This window comes from Hypanus sabinus, chromosome 17 (genome assembly GCF_030144855.1).
Source record: "Hypanus sabinus isolate sHypSab1 chromosome 17, sHypSab1.hap1, whole genome shotgun sequence".
Taxonomy (NCBI): Eukaryota; Metazoa; Chordata; class Chondrichthyes; order Myliobatiformes; family Dasyatidae; genus Hypanus; species Hypanus sabinus.
Window position 1 is genome coordinate 50,570,225 of NC_082722.1, and position 17,705 is coordinate 50,587,929.

Here is a 17,705-nt window from a genome sequence, read left to right on the forward strand (position 1 = left end):
AAAGACTGCATAGACAGGGACCATTTTCCCTGGAGTCAAAGAGGCTCAAGGATGACTTTATATAGGTTTATAAAACCTATAGATAGGGCAGACTGTCAGTTTATTTCACAGGGTAAAGGAATCCAAAATGAGAGGGCAAGTATTTCCACACAGAAAGTGATGGGTATATGGAATGAGTCGCCAGAGACAGGTGCAACTGAATATTTAAAAGACACGAGATGCATGTGTGAATTGAAAGTTTGGAGAGATATGGATCAACTGCAGGCAAATTGGATTAGCTTAGGTAGGTTTACTTCGGTCAGGATGAATGCCAAAGGAACACACAAAATGCTGGAGGGGGTCAGCCGGTCAGGCAGCATATGTGGAAATGAATAAACAGTTGCTGTTTCAGGACTGGAGAAGCACAAATACCCGAGGATTTGTTTTCATGCGATATAATTAGGACTTCTGCATTTGGCCTTAACTTACAAAAATACATTAAAATTTACAGAAATTTTCAAAAACAGTTAACAAATCACAACCTTTCTAATTGAAAGAATGAATTATAACTATGAAAATGTTTACATTGTGAGGATATGGATCTTCAAGGATAAAACTTTCAGTGATTGATATTTAGATTGGCTGTGAGATCAGGCTGGCTTTATTCTCATTGGCAGTAGAAAAATTAGCTCTAGGTCTCAGCAAAGTTGCAAAATCTCCCAAAAGCTTAAAATAATCTTTTGCTAGCCCAAAATAACTCGTCATTCTAAAAATATTTAAGAATCACGTATGGAACTGGTTTAAAAACCCTATGATATTATAGGAAAGATACTGGCATGGATAGAGGAATGGCTGACTGGCAGGAGGCAGCAAGTGGTAATAAAGGGGGCTTTTTCTGGTTGGCTGCCAGTGACTAGTGGTGTTCCTCAGGGGTCAGTATTGGGACCGCTACTTTTCATATTATTTATCAGTGACTTAGAGTAGAATTGATGGCTTTGTGGCAAAGTTTGCAGATGATACAAAGACATGTGGAGGGGTAGGTAGCACTAAGGAAGCAATGCGATTGCAGCAGGACTTAGACAAAATGGAAGAATGGGCAAAAAAGTGGCAGATGAAATACAGTATTGGGAAATGTATGATAATACATGTTAGTGAAAGAAACAATAGTGCAGACTATCTAAATGGGGAGAAAATTCAAACATCAGAGGTGCAAGGGGACATGGGAGCCCTCATGCAAGACTCCCATAAGGTTAATTCACAGATTGCTTTGCCTCTTTCTGACAGACTCAATGACCACATTTATTTCAAGGGGAATAGAATATGAAAGCAAGGAGATAATGCTAGTGCTTTTTAAGAACTGTCCAGGCCATACTGGGAGTATTGTCAATAGTTTTGGGCCCCATATCTTGTAAAGGATATGCTGTCCTGGAAGAGAGTCCAGGGGAGGTTCACAAGGATGATTTTGGGAATGAAGGGGTTAACATCTTAGGCGCATTTGGCAGCTTTGGGCCTGTACTCACTAGAATTCAGAAGAATGTGGGGGGGGGGGGTGGGGGTAGAAAGAATCTCATTGAGATCTACCAAGTGTTGAAAGGTGGATGTCTCCTCTGGTGGGGGGGGGGGGATCCAGAACTAGAGGCCACAGCCTCAAAATCGAGGGGCAACCTTTAAGAACAGAGGTATGGAGGATTTCTTTTTAAAAACCAGTGGTGAATCTGTGGAATGCCTTGCCACAGACTACGGCGGAAGCCAAGTCTGTAGGTATATTTAAAACAGAAGCTGATAGTTTCCTGATTGGTCAGGGCATCAAAGCATATGGCAAGAAGGCAGGTGAATGGGGTTGAGTGGAATCCAGGAACACCTGTGATGGAATGGTGGGGCAGACTTGATGGGCTGAATGGCCCCATACTGCTCCAATGTCTTATGGTCTAACAGATGTTTTGTGCATATAGTTTTAAATTGAAAGTAAAAAGTTAATTCGTTTGTACGTTATTGTAGTGGATACCATGAGCACTCAAAAGTTGTAATCTAATATTTTTGTTGTAATACTAGGTCAAGTTTCCCATGTAAATAAGCAACTGAAAGCAACATCTATTCTGTTTACAAATTTAGCAAAATTGGACATTGGAGGACTAAAAAAAATCAACCATATGCTCAAAAGTTACTGGGGGAAAGGCAGGAGAATTGGGTTGAGAGGGATAATAAATCAGGCATGATGAAACGGCAGAGCAGCTCCGGCCAAATGGCTTAATTCTGCTCCTATGTCTAATGGTCTTAATACCATTAGCATACATAATGAAATTTGTTGTTTTGGGGCAGCAGTCCATTGCAATACACAACAACTATTGTAAAAGACTAAACAACTCAAAATACACTCATGTGGATGAAATCTCAGTATTGTTCCATTTTGTAAACCATTTATTCCCCTGGAGGTGAGTGAACAGTTCTGAAATCCTCTGAGCTCCACATTTATTAGAACCAACTTAATCCCAGCCAGTACTTTTGAACCAGCATGTCAAGGAATCAATACGCGTCTCTGAATTGTGCCATAAAAATTACAACCTTAACCCTTTTCGGATTCATTGTCAGGAGCTGAAGGAAACAAAAATTTTCGACAATTTCATACAGCAGGTGGCAGAATGGAGATGGATGTTACGTGTCAGGAAAATAAAAAAAAATTAAGAGCGAAGTAGAATTCCGATTGCTTTGCTCTTTCCAAGGGACAGAATCTACATTTTCCTCTCATTCTTAGACACACAGCTACCATAAATAAGAGGCAACAATCCACACAGTTCTCTGATAACACTCCTGAACTGGCTGCACGAGGCAGGACAGGTTCCCGAATTTCCATTACACTGAGAAGCTGTTATTCTTTTTTGACAATCAGCATCGATAATTTGTTGGAGTTAGAAAGGGAAACTACTTGCGATTAATCCATTATAAAAAAAAGAGGCCAAGGTAAATGCACAATTCCTACGTGCCTCTTGGCGGTTATTTTTCCGCCAAGTGGCAGTGACAAAAGCCTCCAAGCAAATCACTGTCAATTAAAAGCAGAAGTAAGAAACAGTCATCCCGCACCGCTCTTCTGCTGAAAGACTGAACCCTGTACTGTATGTAAGAAACTGCCTTCATTTTATCCTCCGTTTCTAACATCCAAAACAACGTGCTGTTAGGAATAGAATGCAAGCTGTGATCCATTCAGGAAATCAGAAGGTACTATTCAAAAGTATGAAAAAGTTATGACTTAATAACTGCTCTGTAAATGCCTTCGGGATAACTCAAAATATTATATAATTAGTTCTTGTTCAGTCAGTTCTTCACCTGATCCAGTTATTCTGGCAAAATATTTCAAAATCCCTTGAAACATTTAACAAACCTTAAATTGAAAGATTAAAACAAGTTGGTAGAATATAATGCGTGCGTACTGTGTATGTATGTATGTATATATGTGTGTATATATATTATACACACATATATACACATATACACACACACACTTCTGCAGAAAAAAAATAAAGTGGAGTAATTAAGACAAACGGAGAGCTACAAGTTTGTTTTTGTAATTAATCCTCTGCCTAGGATTTATAGAATTTAGAATTTGAAAAGCTGAAACGATTTTGGCATATGGATTTCAAAAGCAATTCATATTAAGTCAATTTGTACCTCGGTGTTGGTAAATCCATCCCAGTAAAAACACTCGAACCTCAGGTTTGAAAACGATTCGCAAAATATACATTTTATTACATTATGTTTAACACAAACACGCTTACGTGCTAAGGCAATATTTAGCTTTTGCTTGGTTCTACACATGGAACTGAAGAATCGGTGTTTACTCGGTGACTATACTTTTTGAAGCTCTATTATAAAGTACTGCGCAGGGTATCCATTTCGTGAGTACGTTAACGAGGCGAAATTATAACCCCAAGCTATGTTGGGAGATGGTCAGCATCCCCGGGGTGGATGAAGCCAATCGCTACAGATTGGGTTCTCCTTAGCAGTTCTTGTGGCACGGCTAGTTTCTCTGATCGGTTAGATTTTAGCTTTAATTGCGGTACGTGGAACAGTATCAAAGTAATAGGAGTCGACATTTAATCAGGTCGGTGTGATGTGGTTACCTGCTGGTGTAACCGAGTACCCGGCCTGGTTTGGTCCCTACCTGCATGCGAGGGCCTCCTCTGCTCTTCGCAGAGGGACACGGTGCCATCCCGATGCAGAAGGATAGCTGCGAGCTCCCGGACGCGGCCGACGCGCACCTGTTCCCGGGGCCAGTCTCTGTGCAGGGATCGGCAGCACTGGTAACACACCGCCCAAGCTTGTTCTTCATTGATCGGCTGCTCGTAGGCTCTCAGGATCTCATCCAAGGACAAAACCTGCAACTCCAGCACGTCGCTGGAGCCGGCTACCTGCTGCTCGGATTCCCCATCACTGGCTGACCGGGCCATCTCTCCTTCGCCTTCTCATTTCCACTTCTCAGCGTTCCTCCGGGTTTCCACAACAGCGAGTCGCAGCCTCAGTCCGCAGCTCCAGTGTCAATCAGCAGGCACCATGTGATCGTCCCGCTCTGGGCCAGCCCAGCCTCCTAAACACCCAGCGGAATGGGAGGAGAAAAGCCAAAAGGACAAAAGTAATCAGTGAAAGGCAGCACAGGCGGCTCAGATTGGAACAGACTGGCTGTGGAAAGTATTCCCCAAACTGGTAACTTGGGCGTTGACTGCTCGACTCGCCATAGTCTTTTCTGTCAGCAGTAAGCCTCCGCCTAATCTATGGTACATGCGGCATCCTTGTAATCCACGGCGTAAATACCGAGCAACATCCAGACAGGACTGTCTCTCATTGGCGAGAAATGATACCAAACATTGGCGCTTCCAACATCAACACATACACAGTGGTGTTGGAACTCAAACAGTCTACGTTTCAAACCGAGACCCTTCTTCAGGATTGGAAGAGAAGGGGGAAGACGCCAGATTTTTAAAAAGGGTGGTGGTGGGGGTTAGGCGATGGATTAGCTAGAATGTGAAACCAGGTGGGTGGGAAAGGTTTTTTTTAAAAAAAGTGGGGGGCAGGTATAGAAAGACCAGATAGAAAAGAGTGGACCATGAGAGAAAGGGAAGGAGGGGCACTAGGGGGAGGTGAGGAGAAGGGATAGAGGTCAGAGTGGGGAATAGAAGAGGTAAGGGAGAGGGGGCAAGGAAGAAAAAATACCAGAAGGGGAAATTGATCTTCATGCCATTAATTTGGAGGCAATATTCCAAAGATGGAATACAATGTATTGCTCCCCCACCCTCAAAGTGGTCTCTTTGAGGCAATAAAGGCAGCCATGGACCAACGTGTTGGAAAGGGAATGGGGACAGGAATTAAAATGGTTGGCCACCAGGAAGTTCTGCTTTTGGCATATTGAGTGTAGTTGCTCAAAATTGGCACCTAATTTACGTCAGGTCTCACCAATATATAGTGGAGGCCACATTGGGAGCACCAGATACAGTGGATGACCCCAACAGATTCACGGATGAAGTGTTGCCTCACTTGGAAAGACTGCTTGGGGTCTTGAATGGAGGCATGGGAGGAGGTGAATGGACAGGTGGAGCATTCCTGTAGCTTGCAGGGATATGTACCAGAGGGGAGATTAGTGGGGAAAGACAAGTGGACAAGGGAATCATGGAGGAACAATCCCTACAGATAGTAGAGAGTGGGGAAGTGGTTCAAGATGTGGTTGCTGGTGGGATCCCATTGAAGATGGCAGAGGTTATGGAGAATTATGTGCTGGATGCAGAGGCTCGGGGGTGGTAAGTGAGGACAAGGGGAACTCTATCCTGTTAAGGTGGTGAGATGAGTGTGGATGTTCGAGAAATGGAGGAGATGCGGGTGAGGACAGGGTCAATGGTGGAGGAAGGAAAACACTATTTCTTGAAGGAGTAAGGAAAGCATCGTCCTAGGAACATATGTAGTGAAGACAGTAGAACTGAAAAAGGAGGAATAACTTTTTTTAAAAACATGAGATAGGATGGGAAGTCATAGTTAAGATAGGCATGGGAATTGGTAGGTTTATAAAAGATGTTGGTAAACAGTTTTTCTCCAGAGATGGAAACAGATTGAAAAAGGGTAGGGAGGTGTCAGAAATAGACCAAGTAAATTTGAGGGCAAGGTGGAAGTTGGAGGCAAAGTTGATGAAATTCATGAGCTTAGCAATGTTGCATGCCTCCCATCACCTTTTTATCTGGGTGTCTACCCCCTTCATTTCCTGTAGCTGTGTGTCAGCCCAAGACGTCAACTTATTGACTATCATAAATGCTGCCCGACCTGCTGAGTTCCTCCAGCAGTTTGTGTGCATTGCTCTAGATTTCCAGAATCTGCAGAATCTCTTGTATTTATGAACTGCCAATATCAAGTGCCTGTGATTCAGAAGTCCACATAGATCCTTGCAACATGTACTTCTCAAAATGTGGCAGCAAATAACTTTCAAGTACTGCCGAATAGATCAAACAAAATGATACCAAAGACCATTCCCATTCCAACATGGAAGTCCATGGCCTCCTCTCCTCCTGTGATGAGGCCACACTCTGGTTGGAGGAGCAACACCTTGTATTCTGTCTGGGCAGCCTCCAACCTGATGGCATGAACATAGATTTCCTCAAATTTCTGGTAATTGTCTCCTGCCCCCGCCCCTTCACCATTCTCCCATTCTCGTTTCCCTCCTCCTCCTAACCTGCCTAATCACTTCCTTCTGATGCTCCTTCCCCTTCCCTCTCCCCCAGGATCTTCTACTCTTTACAATCAGATTCCCCCTTTTCCAGCCCTTTTATCTTTCACCTATTAACTTCCTAGCTCTTTACTTCACCCCTCCACACCCTGCCAGTTTCACCGATCATCATGTACTTCTTCCTTCTCTCCGCTCCCCCCCCCCCCACACACACCTTCCTGCTCTAACTTCTTATCTTGGACCCCCAGTCCTGATGAAGGGCTCAACCTGAAATGTTGACTGTTTACTCTTATCCGAGATGCTGCCTGGCCCACTGAGTTCCTCCAGCGTTTGTGTGTGTTCCCAATTTTGTCATGGTTTAATTGGCTTTCCATAAAATTATAATTTAGAGGTTGGGATGAATTGTAAAAATATTGCATCCATTACCTATAGAAGTAAAATAATTTTGAGATTTTATAGACTGGAGACTAATCAATTGTGCATTCTCAAGGAAGCATCAACTGTAGTCATGGAAGAGTTCCTAGACTGTAAGTAAAAGTGAATGTTAGTGACAGTGCAGGTCATAGCCCAGTAGTTCAAAGTACAAGCTGGATAAGTTTAGTGCTGGCTGTTTAAATACTTTGCTATTTGCAAATTAGCTGATTATGTTTTGCATAGCATCAGAAGCTTGTTTTTTTTTTGCATAGGTACAAAAGAGAGATGACAATATTAACTACAATAAATTCTTTACTTAAACATTATTGGAAACTTAAAAATTGTGCCCAGTTGATTGATACATAGTAATTTACGATAGATATCACGCAATGCTCCTAGTGCACAAGCTCTTGCCAAGTATAGTACTCGCGGGAAATTTTGGAAAACATTAGGGTCACATATTGCCGCAATACGTTTAATTTCACAACACTGCATTTATAATGTGCCATACCGTTCAAGCAGATACACAAGGATTTCTCAGTTTGCAGAGCATTAATAAGTGGGTGTATTCCTAGTCTACATTGGGCTATCATTATACTCAACTCACCACTTCCTTATCACAGTTACCCCAGTGTCCCAATCAGAAGAAATGGAATGCATCTAGTATCACTTTGGGGAATTGACCAGATGAATCTGGCGTTCACATTAATTGCAGTAGTTTTGTTTCCTTTCACAATAAACGTGCAGTTCAAGAGGAATGCATTCATCCTGAGATGTATTATTTACAACCTAATAATGGCCAAAATTTTCAAACAAAGCTCAACTTCAAAAACCACTGCAGAGGGTAATGGACAAACTCACCCCATTTAATTGGGTATTACTGTATTTGACTTTTGAAGTTCCTGACTTCAGAATTTAGCCTCTTCTTCTCGTCTTTCTTTATGGGGCCAAAGTCAAACATGAGATGTTATCACAATTTATGTTTTAAGACAAATTATGCAGATGTTTTGGCATAGGTGCATAACATATTACCACATCATTTCTCAGCACTCATAACAGCTTCATACATTTAGCCGTTTGGACTGCTGACACAATTGTGCCTTTTGCACGATGATATCATGATGGTCACGCAAGAGAGGTTTAGTTGATCACCACTTCATAAAGTTTTATACATTGCCATCAGTAGGGCAGTAATTTTCTGTTTCATTTTGCCTACGTTGCTGATAAATTCCTAGATAGAGATTCCAAAGAAATCAATCTCCTGTAATTTTACTTTAGCTGCTCCTGTGCAAACCACTTCCTGAGTTTTGCAGCCAATCTGTTTACTCTTACTTTGCAGTGTCATAATGCAGCAAATCATTTTGCTGCAACAATAATGCTGGGATATAGTATATCCTTGTGCCATCTACTCTATCAACAGCTTTCCTACTCCACTTCCTAATGTCCCCAATTCAGATGAATTGTTATTTTATCCCATTGTGTCATGCTGAAATACTATGCATAAAGGGAGCTATGTTTTTAATTCAAATTCACAAACTCTGAAAACATTTTCTTTACAGCTCTTATAATTTATCTCTAGTCAAACTAGCAGAACAGTGTCAATTGGAACTCATTCAAAATGAAGATGTTTCATGACTGCTAATCAGACTATAAAAGCCATAAGTCCATCTGACAATCTGCCAGAAGAGAGAAGGCATTTCTAATGTCAAGCACAAAGATCTAATTCCTGTCAGGTATCAGTTTTAGGCCATTCCTGGAGAACAGCAACAAAGAATGCCAGTTAATAGACCTCAAAGTTTCTCCGAGACTGTTAGACACAGTCTGGCAATTTAAAGAGAATGGAGGGTAGAAATAGTAGCGAGGAAAAAGCCAAAAGTCATCAGAAATACATATGGAACCACCACATTTTTGGATTGTGAAACAGACCACAATGGAAAAATGTGTAATGAGGAACAGGAGAATGCAGATACTGGAATCTGGAGCAACAAGACTTGAAGACCATTTCACAGATCACCTCTGTTCATTCTGCAGTGACCATCCTGAGCTCCCCGTTACAGACCAATTCAACTCTCCTTCCTATTCCCAGTGATCTGTCCATCCTCTGTTTTCTTTATTGGCAGGATGAAACCCATGCAGACTGGAGGAGCAACATTTTATTTTCTGCCTGGGTAGTCTACAACCCAATAGCATGATTAGTGTTCTCCAATTTTAGACAACTATCCCACTTTTCCTTTGTTCCCCCCCCCCCCGATCCTCCCATTCCCCCCCTTTCTCACTACCCCCCCCCCAAGCCATTCAACCATCTTCATTCTCTTCACTTCTCCTGGCTTCAACCACCCACAGGCTCCCCTCCATCACCTCATCTAGTTCCAACTGTCCTTCACCTCTCCCATATCTATCAAAATCCAACAACTTCTGTTCCTGCTCAACTCCTTCCAGCAACTGCCTTCCAATTTCATACTCTTCCCCAACTGGCTCCATTATATATATATATATATATATATACACATGTATTTTTTTTAATAACTTTTCTTCTGTCTGCCTGCATCTTTCTTTCACCCACCATAAACTTCACCCTCCATTCCTGCTCACCTCTCCTCCCTGCCTGCCATCTTACACCCATCCTCAGACCACCAATTGCCTCAGAAGCCTTTCTCACCATTACCCCCTCTATTTTAGCCATCCTGCCTCTGCACTCAGTCCTGATGCAAGGTTTTGACCTAAAACAGACATTTCCCCCCCCCCCCCCCCCCACACACACAGATGCTGCATGACACACTGCATTCTTCCAGCACATTCTTTGTTGATCTGGGAAAAGATGTAATGTGGCCATTACGAATAATTCCTTGACTAGGACTAGAGGTAAGAGAGGAACCTGGTAGATATGAGCTCATCAAGGTACCTTTGTTAATTCTGCACTAGATGCTTTAATGACATTGAATTCTGATATTTCCCATGGGCCAACGTTTGACTTAAGAGCTCAAAGCAAGGAGTGCTGGCTCGGCTTGAGTGGATGTTTCACAACTGGGAAAGGAATGGAAGAATGGGGATTAATTTACAGGGGCAAAGGAGTCACTATTTTTGGAGGGGTGTACTGAAATGCTCATATTTGGAGGGCAGTAGGATATCAACTTCACAGGATTATGTTCGAAGGAGCAAGAGGTGGGGCTTGATAGACAAGACAGAGGCCAAGAGAGATGGAATTCATGGCTAGAACAGTTTGGAGTGGTAGCAATTTGGCCTGGTGGGTGATGTAGAAGCAGCAAGAACAACAGCAGACTACGTTCTCAGTCTTAAAGGCAAAGAAATCTGAGCTCATTCATCTTGTGAAATTGAAAATGCTGGAAAAAAGTGAAAACATTAGTTTATAATAAAATATGTTGCGTGTCATCCTTTCAGTCCAGATTCTAGGATAGCAAGCTGTTTCAGCAGTTGAGAACGGGGTGAAAAGTTGTTTTGCAAATAGACCAATGGGTAAACAATTCAAGGCCCAGAGTCACGTACCAGACTAAGTACAAAGCAAATTAAATAATATCTGACAGATATACTAATTGATCTATTAAAGTCATTGCTTCCTCACCCAGCTGCAACATGGGGTCAGCTCCCTTCTCAGAATGGGTACAGAAACTGAACCAATAGCAGCTGGACTGGGAGACTAATGGTTTTAATGGACAGATTGGTCTATTAGAAGTTAGAAATCGATTTATTTGCTTTGTAGAAAATATGAAGCATCAAATGTGCAATTTGTTTTATATCTAATCTGATGTCTGAATGCCACCGTGAAGGGGACAAGAGGAAAAAAGACAGTCAAGTTGCTTATTGTAATTCAGAGCAATTAAAGATAATTAAATTCTTAAAATATCAGAATAAGTAAAAAAAATTCATGATCCAAAAGAGTTTAACAATAAGGACAAATAGTTTTGTAGAAACATTGGGTTATATATTAGTTATGGGGGGGGGGGTAGCAGAAGTGGTTTCAGCTGGTCGTGCTATTACAACACAGCTGCAGTGACCTGCGTCCACCCCTGAAGTAGGATGCTGTGCTTATTCTCCTTCCACACCCCAAACAGACATTGGTAGGTTAACTGGAGACTGTAAGCTGCTCCCAGTGCAGGTGAGTAGGGATGGTCATGGGGAATGGAGAGGTGACAAGTTGCTGGAAAGTAAGTGGAGGGTGGGATATGGGAATATTTTGAGAACTGGAGCTGTATGATGGACCGAGTGGTCTCATTGACATCACTAGAAAATAAGGTACTATAACATGAATTGCTGTAACCACCTTGGCAGTAACAGGCACTAACATGACAAGCACAATTCAGGCTTTGAGCTGACAATTACAAACTATTATTTATTGCAAAATGCTTAATTTAACTTTTACAGCAACTAATTCCATTTTGTGAAGAGTGCTGCAGGCTGCCCAGTTACAGATTGAACAGCTCATCAGGATACTTTGGATGTTTATTACAAATGGCTAAATGATGTGAAAAATCATTTCATTAAGAGCTGGGGCGAACGATTGAAGGGAGCAAGAAATTCCAACATCATCTCCTTTAATTGATAAGTATCTGTATTAGAGAGATTTGAGAATGCTTATTAATGGAAAAAGGAATTGAGATCCACAAATTAAGTGTATTTTCAAATTCATGTGGTTTTATTATTTCTATTTTGAAGAATTGTTATCCACAAGCTGCAGGTAGTTGGAAGCCAGACCTTTCCCAAGTTTGGTATTTGAGACTAGCTTATATCCAGTTCCACACTATCAATTTAAACTGGCTTCATTTGAGTCTGAGCATACTAAATCAGTTCTGATGTGACTTATGACACTCATGATCTACAAAGCCTTTCAAAGTGAGGTTCAATATTCCCCTTTTCATTCTTTGATAGCTCTGGTCCCATCAATCTGGTAGAGGGGTTGCCTATATCACATTGATAATCTGAGCTCCCAAGCACTGACAGCAAGACAAGATGCAGGAGGAACTCAGCAAGACAGGCAGCACCTATGGGAAAGAGTTAACTGTTAACATTTCCACCCGAGACCCTTCATCAAGACAGCACTGATTCACCTTGGAATTTCCTGCACAATTCCCATCTATTCCTCTCATCAAAAGACAATGCCTTCAGTTAGCATTCTCTTTGGAACATTAACTACAAGCTCTCATGCATTCCCAAAACTATTCTTTATAATCAGGAAATCATTCAGGGCAGGAAATGCAATTGTAACCTCCCATTAACATCCACACCATTCCTTCTCACCCATATCTTGGTCATCATAGATACAGTCCACTGTACCCACCTTTAAAATTCTCATATAAACCTTGTCGACAACTGACTCATTGATTTCCAATCTACTCTCATTCTGCATATAGTTCAACTCATCTAAAAAAATTAAAAAGCCACATCTATTCTATTCTCCATTTGTCATGACATTGCTGATCCACACTTGCTTCCAGTCCTATCTTGTTAAACAGCCTCTCACTGGGCTCTAAAAAAAATGCAGACTTAGAGGCAGTAATTTCTTCTGTGTGCCTGCCTGCCCTTTTAACAACAATGATATTTCTCTGCACCTTCACCATGTCCCTGCAGCTTTGCTTTTTAAGAACATTTCCTGTCCCCCTTTAAAGATTACTATTGAACACGCAGCCACCACAACACGAGGCAGTATATTTACACTCCTTACAATGTGCAAACAGCAAAGATATAGCAAACCAAGTAGAGAGTAACCAAATATATTTAAGGTCTGGACTAATGTGGAAAAGGTTGATTAATGCACAAGATGAACAAACACCATGAGGCAACATGTGGAATACGAGTTTTAGGGATAGCTTATTGAAACTGTCAGTGACAGCTGAAAGACAAACAAAGAATTAGGATCAATAGCCTGAGGGACTAATATCAATTTACAAATCCTCCTATCTTCTGAAACAACTTCTTGATGAACTATGTACAGGCTATTTTCAAATTCAGGGATCTGCTGAGCTATCTTTCACTGATCGGCTAATACGACCACCAGATGAGCTCTATTCTCAAATCTTTACTGGCCACCTTTCAGTTTTCTAGGCCCATGATTTTTCTGTTTTGCCACTAAATCTTTTGATTTTTTGCCTACTGTTAACATCAGGCTCAACTGTCAGTATTTCATAAATTTAATGCTATGCCTTTTTGATAAAGTATTTGTCTATCTGAGTTTCTCATGCACTAATCTTAATTCAGTTCCTAAGGTTGTCATAGCTAGGGGTGGTAGTGGGGATAAGCTGCTACTACCTACAATGCTCCAAGCAACCTCAATCAAGTCAACTCTTGGCCTTCATGTGTGGCTTAGCTACTAGGCCCATCAGAACTGTTTCTACAGACCACAGAAGGGGCAAAGGCGGGCCACTGGCACCTCAAAACCAGTTGCTTCGGGAAGGTGGGGCTTGTCAGCCTCGGACGGCAGCCCGCCTAGGAGAAGGAAAACTCTGATTTAACACCTCCGCTGCCTTGTGGCCACACCCACCCATGGGAAAGGCTTTGTGAGTAAACCTTGAGGAAGAAATCCAGAGTGAGGGTTCCCAAGGCAGTTTGATGTTGTTTACAACTTCACTCTGGCAACCTCTGCAACTACTCTAGTGCCAAGCTATATCGGCACTTGCCCTTCCATTGGACTATATCAGTGACATGGAAAGGAGGAACCTGCTGCACAGGCAACAGCAGGTTCTTCAAACCTTCCTGCCCAGGCTTGTACCCTGGAGAGGACGCAGCCCACCAGAGGCACAAACCCATGATCTCCTGGGATTCACAGCTGCCTGCTAGTCTCAATTTCAGTTATTTCTAAAATATCCCTAGAATGTTTTCTGACTTAATTACTACAGTGCCTCAGTTGCATTCATGAAAATACACTTACTTATTGCCCATTTTAAGCCTATTGGCATTACCTGTACAAACAATGATCTTTATAGCGTCAAGGTAAAATGATATCAGGATTTGATATTTTAGATCAATGGGCTTAGATGCAAGTGCATGTAATGAAACCTTGCAGCAGGCCTTCACACATGGATATGGAAAGGAAAGTTTATAGATAACCATTCCCCTTTGTACAAATGAAAGTCCTGGTTTTCTTTTATGGATGAGGCAAAACTACTGGCACACAAGGCTTTAAAAAAAAATCAAAATTCTCCTCAAAGGCTCATTTTCCCTCATTAGAAAACTGACACTGGTCATCTGTCTCTAACATTTACACTTTTGTTTTAAAAAGTTTAGATCAATTTTTTGTTGAATTTAGAGGAGAAATGGCAATCAATTTTGTACCTTATTTGGCAAGCAGCTTAGCTGCTACTTGGGTCAAGGCACAAAATGAGCCTGGATGGTCTACATCCTCAGAAAATACTCCCATTCCCTTCATCCAGCACAACACTTCTCCCTCAGGGCCTCTACAATTATCATAATTTTCTCCAACTATGCCTTGTAGATGATTTATGAAATTGGGATAATAAACCAGTCAACAGTTTTGGATATCTCATCTAAGAAAAGATGTTCTAGCATTGGAGAGGTTTCAGAAAAGGTTTACAAAAATGATTCCGGGAATGAAAGGGTTATCATATGAGCAACATTTGATGGCTCTGGGTCTGTACTCACTGGAACTTAGAAGGATGATTGGGGGTAGGGGTGGGGAAGAATCTTAATGAAGCCTTTCAAATGTTGATAGGCTTAGACAGAGTAGATGCGAAGAGGATGTTTTCCATCATGGAGAGTCCAGGACAAGAGGCTACAGCCTCAGGACAGAGGGGTGTCTATTTAAAATAGAGACACTGAGAAATTTCTTTAGCCGGAGGGTGGACGATTTGTGGAATTTGTTACTGCAGGCATCTGTGGAGTTCAGGTCACTGGGTGTATTTAAGGCTGAGATTAAGTTCTTGATCAGCCATGGCATCATAGGTTATGGGGAGAAAGCTGGGGAGTGGGGTTGAGGAGGAGAAAAAAAAGCATCAGCCATGATAGAATGGCACAGCAGTCTCAATGGGCGAAATGGCCAAATTCTGCTCCAATGTCTTATGGAAAGCAATACCAATACAAAGCCAGTGATAAAAGCAGATTGGGAAAATGCACAGAAGCCACAAAGGAAGTCTGATTAAGCAATGAGATAAAATATCAGATGTGGTAAAGTTTGGAGAAATGTAAAATGATGAATTTGAGAACAAGGTATTAGCATTACTTTTCTCATATAAAAACTTCCTGGAAACCATGAATGGTCATATGTTGACAAGTTGGAGAGACAAGAACTAGGGAGCAGAGTCTCAGAATAAGAATCCATCATTCTTATCAATTTAAGAAGTTGATACAGAAATTCACCATAATCCCATCAATAGCCAAGCAGGCTCAGTTCAATCTATTACAAATATTTTTTTGTCTTGTTTCTGATTTGTTAAGTACAATTCACATAAAGGCATGGTTGCTTAGAGCCCAGGTACATGTTGATGAGACTAGGCAGAAAGCCAGGCTGGAACAGACCAGATGGATCAAAGAGCCTGTTTCTTGTGCTCTGTGACCTCTATCATGTCACAAATAAGATTTCTCACCCCATCAGAAATAAAACCCAGCCAAGGTTTTATTTTAAAGGAAGAGTTTCCCTTTTCTCAATCTCATCGTCCCTTGAAATTTGTTAGTGTTGGCAAGGTTTTAAAAAGTCATAATCATCAACACTTTGAAAAGACAAAAAAATATTTTTTTTTAAATTGAGAACTTTCAGATAAAAACAAAATCTGGACAGTTCTTGCACAGACAGACTGAGTATTTATGCAAAAACACAGCACCTCTACTACAACTTCCATGAATAGGGACAACGTTGTTGCTGGATAAACTAAGTGAATAACGCCGAGATCCACCCATTATTTTGGTAATTTATATCCAATAGCACATTTATAGCAGCACTTAAGAGGGAAAATAGAACTCACATGCTTACATTTTCTTTCCATTATAAGCTGTAGCTAACGTTTGAAGTTAGGAAAGAAAAACTTTAATACTCATTCACTTAACTCTAAAGAAAGTCTATCCGAGGGATTTCTGAACTGGCTGCTCCCGTAAGCACCTGTCTACATTTAACCGAGGGGAGGCAGTCCAAACCTCTGACGGAACCCATCAATCAAATGGCATTCGCAAATAAGCAATGACTTCCGGAGAACTCGTGACCAATCACGTTGTAGCGCGGGATCAGCGGGAAGACGGAAATGAAATTGCTCACGAGAGAAAATGCGCATGCGTGGTAGTTGGGTAGGCGACTGTGGTGACAACATTGTAACATGCTACTAGTTTGTACTCCACTCCAGCAGATAACGTTTTTACTAAAAGAAGGCTGTAAGTTTATATTAATGACATATTGCAATATTCGTACAATTATACTAGTAATTTAGGGTTGCCATAAGCAGAAGGCATTATCCGAACTGCTATATCTGTTATCAATTTATACATATTTGATGCATGTTGATGCAGTTTCTATTGCTATGAAGCAATTTGCTATTTGCAATTAGCTATTTGGAATAATTGTTGTATTAGTGAGCTGTGTGTAATGGTTAATATGCTAACATCTGAAAGGTAACAGTTAAACTGTGGAGATGGAATGAAGTAGATTGTAGGGATTAAAGAAATCTGTGAATTTAATGTTTGTTTTATATACAATTTTTTATAAAGTTCAGAATGGACAGCACTCCTTCGCACTGCCGTATTGGTGATACTCAGAGAAAGACACTTTCTCAGTTACTGGGTAAGTCGATCTTGAAATTACAATCAACGTGATTCTTTTGTTTAAGTTCTCAGTTGAATTAAAGCAAGACTGATTTTGCTAAATATTGCTTGGTATCTGTTAGGTGAAGCAGAGAAGTATTGTACATTTTTTTTCTATACTAGCTTTGCATTCTGTCAAATTGTATAGACTGATTTTGTATAGGACGTTTATAAATTAGAATCAGTATCAGGTTTAATGTCACTGGCATATGTTGTGAAATTTGTTAGCAGCAGGAGCACAATGTAATACATGATAACAGAATAAATAAATAAACAAATTAATTACAGTAAGTATATATGTATATTAAATAGATTAAAAATAGTACAAAAACAGAAGTAATATAAAAAAGTGAGGTAGTATTCAAAGGTTTCATATCCATTCAGAATGGTAGTGGGGAAGAAGCTGTTCCTAAATCGCTGAGTGTGTGCCTCCAGACTTTTGTACCTCCTACTTGATAGCCCAGGTTCTGTAGCTTTTCGATCAGGACTGTGGGAATGATGGTGTTAAATGGTGAGCTGGTGTTAAACACTTGATCAGCTGATTAAGTAGGCTGAGGAACGGCAAATGGGATTTAATTTAGATTAATGTGAGGTGTTGCAGTTTGACAATAGACAATAGGTGCAGAAGTAGACCAATTGGCCCCTCGAGTCTGCACTGCCATTCTGAGATCATGGCTGATCATTCACTATCAATACCCAGTCCCTGCCTTGTCCCCATATCCCTTGATTCCCCTATCCATCGGATATCAATCTAGCCCCTTCTGGAAAGCATCCAGAGAATTGGCCTCCACCGTCTTCCGAGGCAGTGCATTCCACACCTCCACAACTTTCTGGGAGAAGAAGCTCTTCCTCAACTCTGTTT

At 41.1% G+C, this 17,705-nt stretch overlaps 2 protein-coding genes across 4 annotated transcripts in view; one reads left to right on the forward strand and one right to left on the reverse strand.

Annotated features, from left to right (window-relative positions):
- spire2 (spire-type actin nucleation factor 2) overlaps positions 1-4,777 on the reverse strand; it is an 84,253-nt gene extending 79,476 nt beyond the window's left edge. The window contains exon 1 of one of the 3 annotated variants that reach the window (XM_059993033.1): positions 4,136-4,777. In XM_059993033.1, coding sequence (XP_059849016.1) covers positions 4,136-4,421 — 286 coding nt within the window. In that variant the 5' untranslated portion in view covers positions 4,422-4,777. The remainder of the gene's footprint in view (positions 1-4,135) is intronic. The other 2 variants (XM_059993032.1, XM_059993034.1) reach the window with 2 other exon arrangements.
- Positions 4,778-16,297: 11,520 nt separating this feature from the next.
- Positions 16,298-17,705, forward strand: part of LOC132406908 (Fanconi anemia group A protein-like) — a 115,002-nt gene continuing 113,594 nt past the window's right edge. Inside the window, exons 1-2 of the mRNA XM_059993035.1 lie at positions 16,298-16,417; positions 16,751-16,823. Coding sequence (XP_059849018.1) covers positions 16,757-16,823 — 67 coding nt within the window. The 5' untranslated portion in view covers positions 16,298-16,417; positions 16,751-16,756. The remainder of the gene's footprint in view (positions 16,418-16,750; positions 16,824-17,705) is intronic.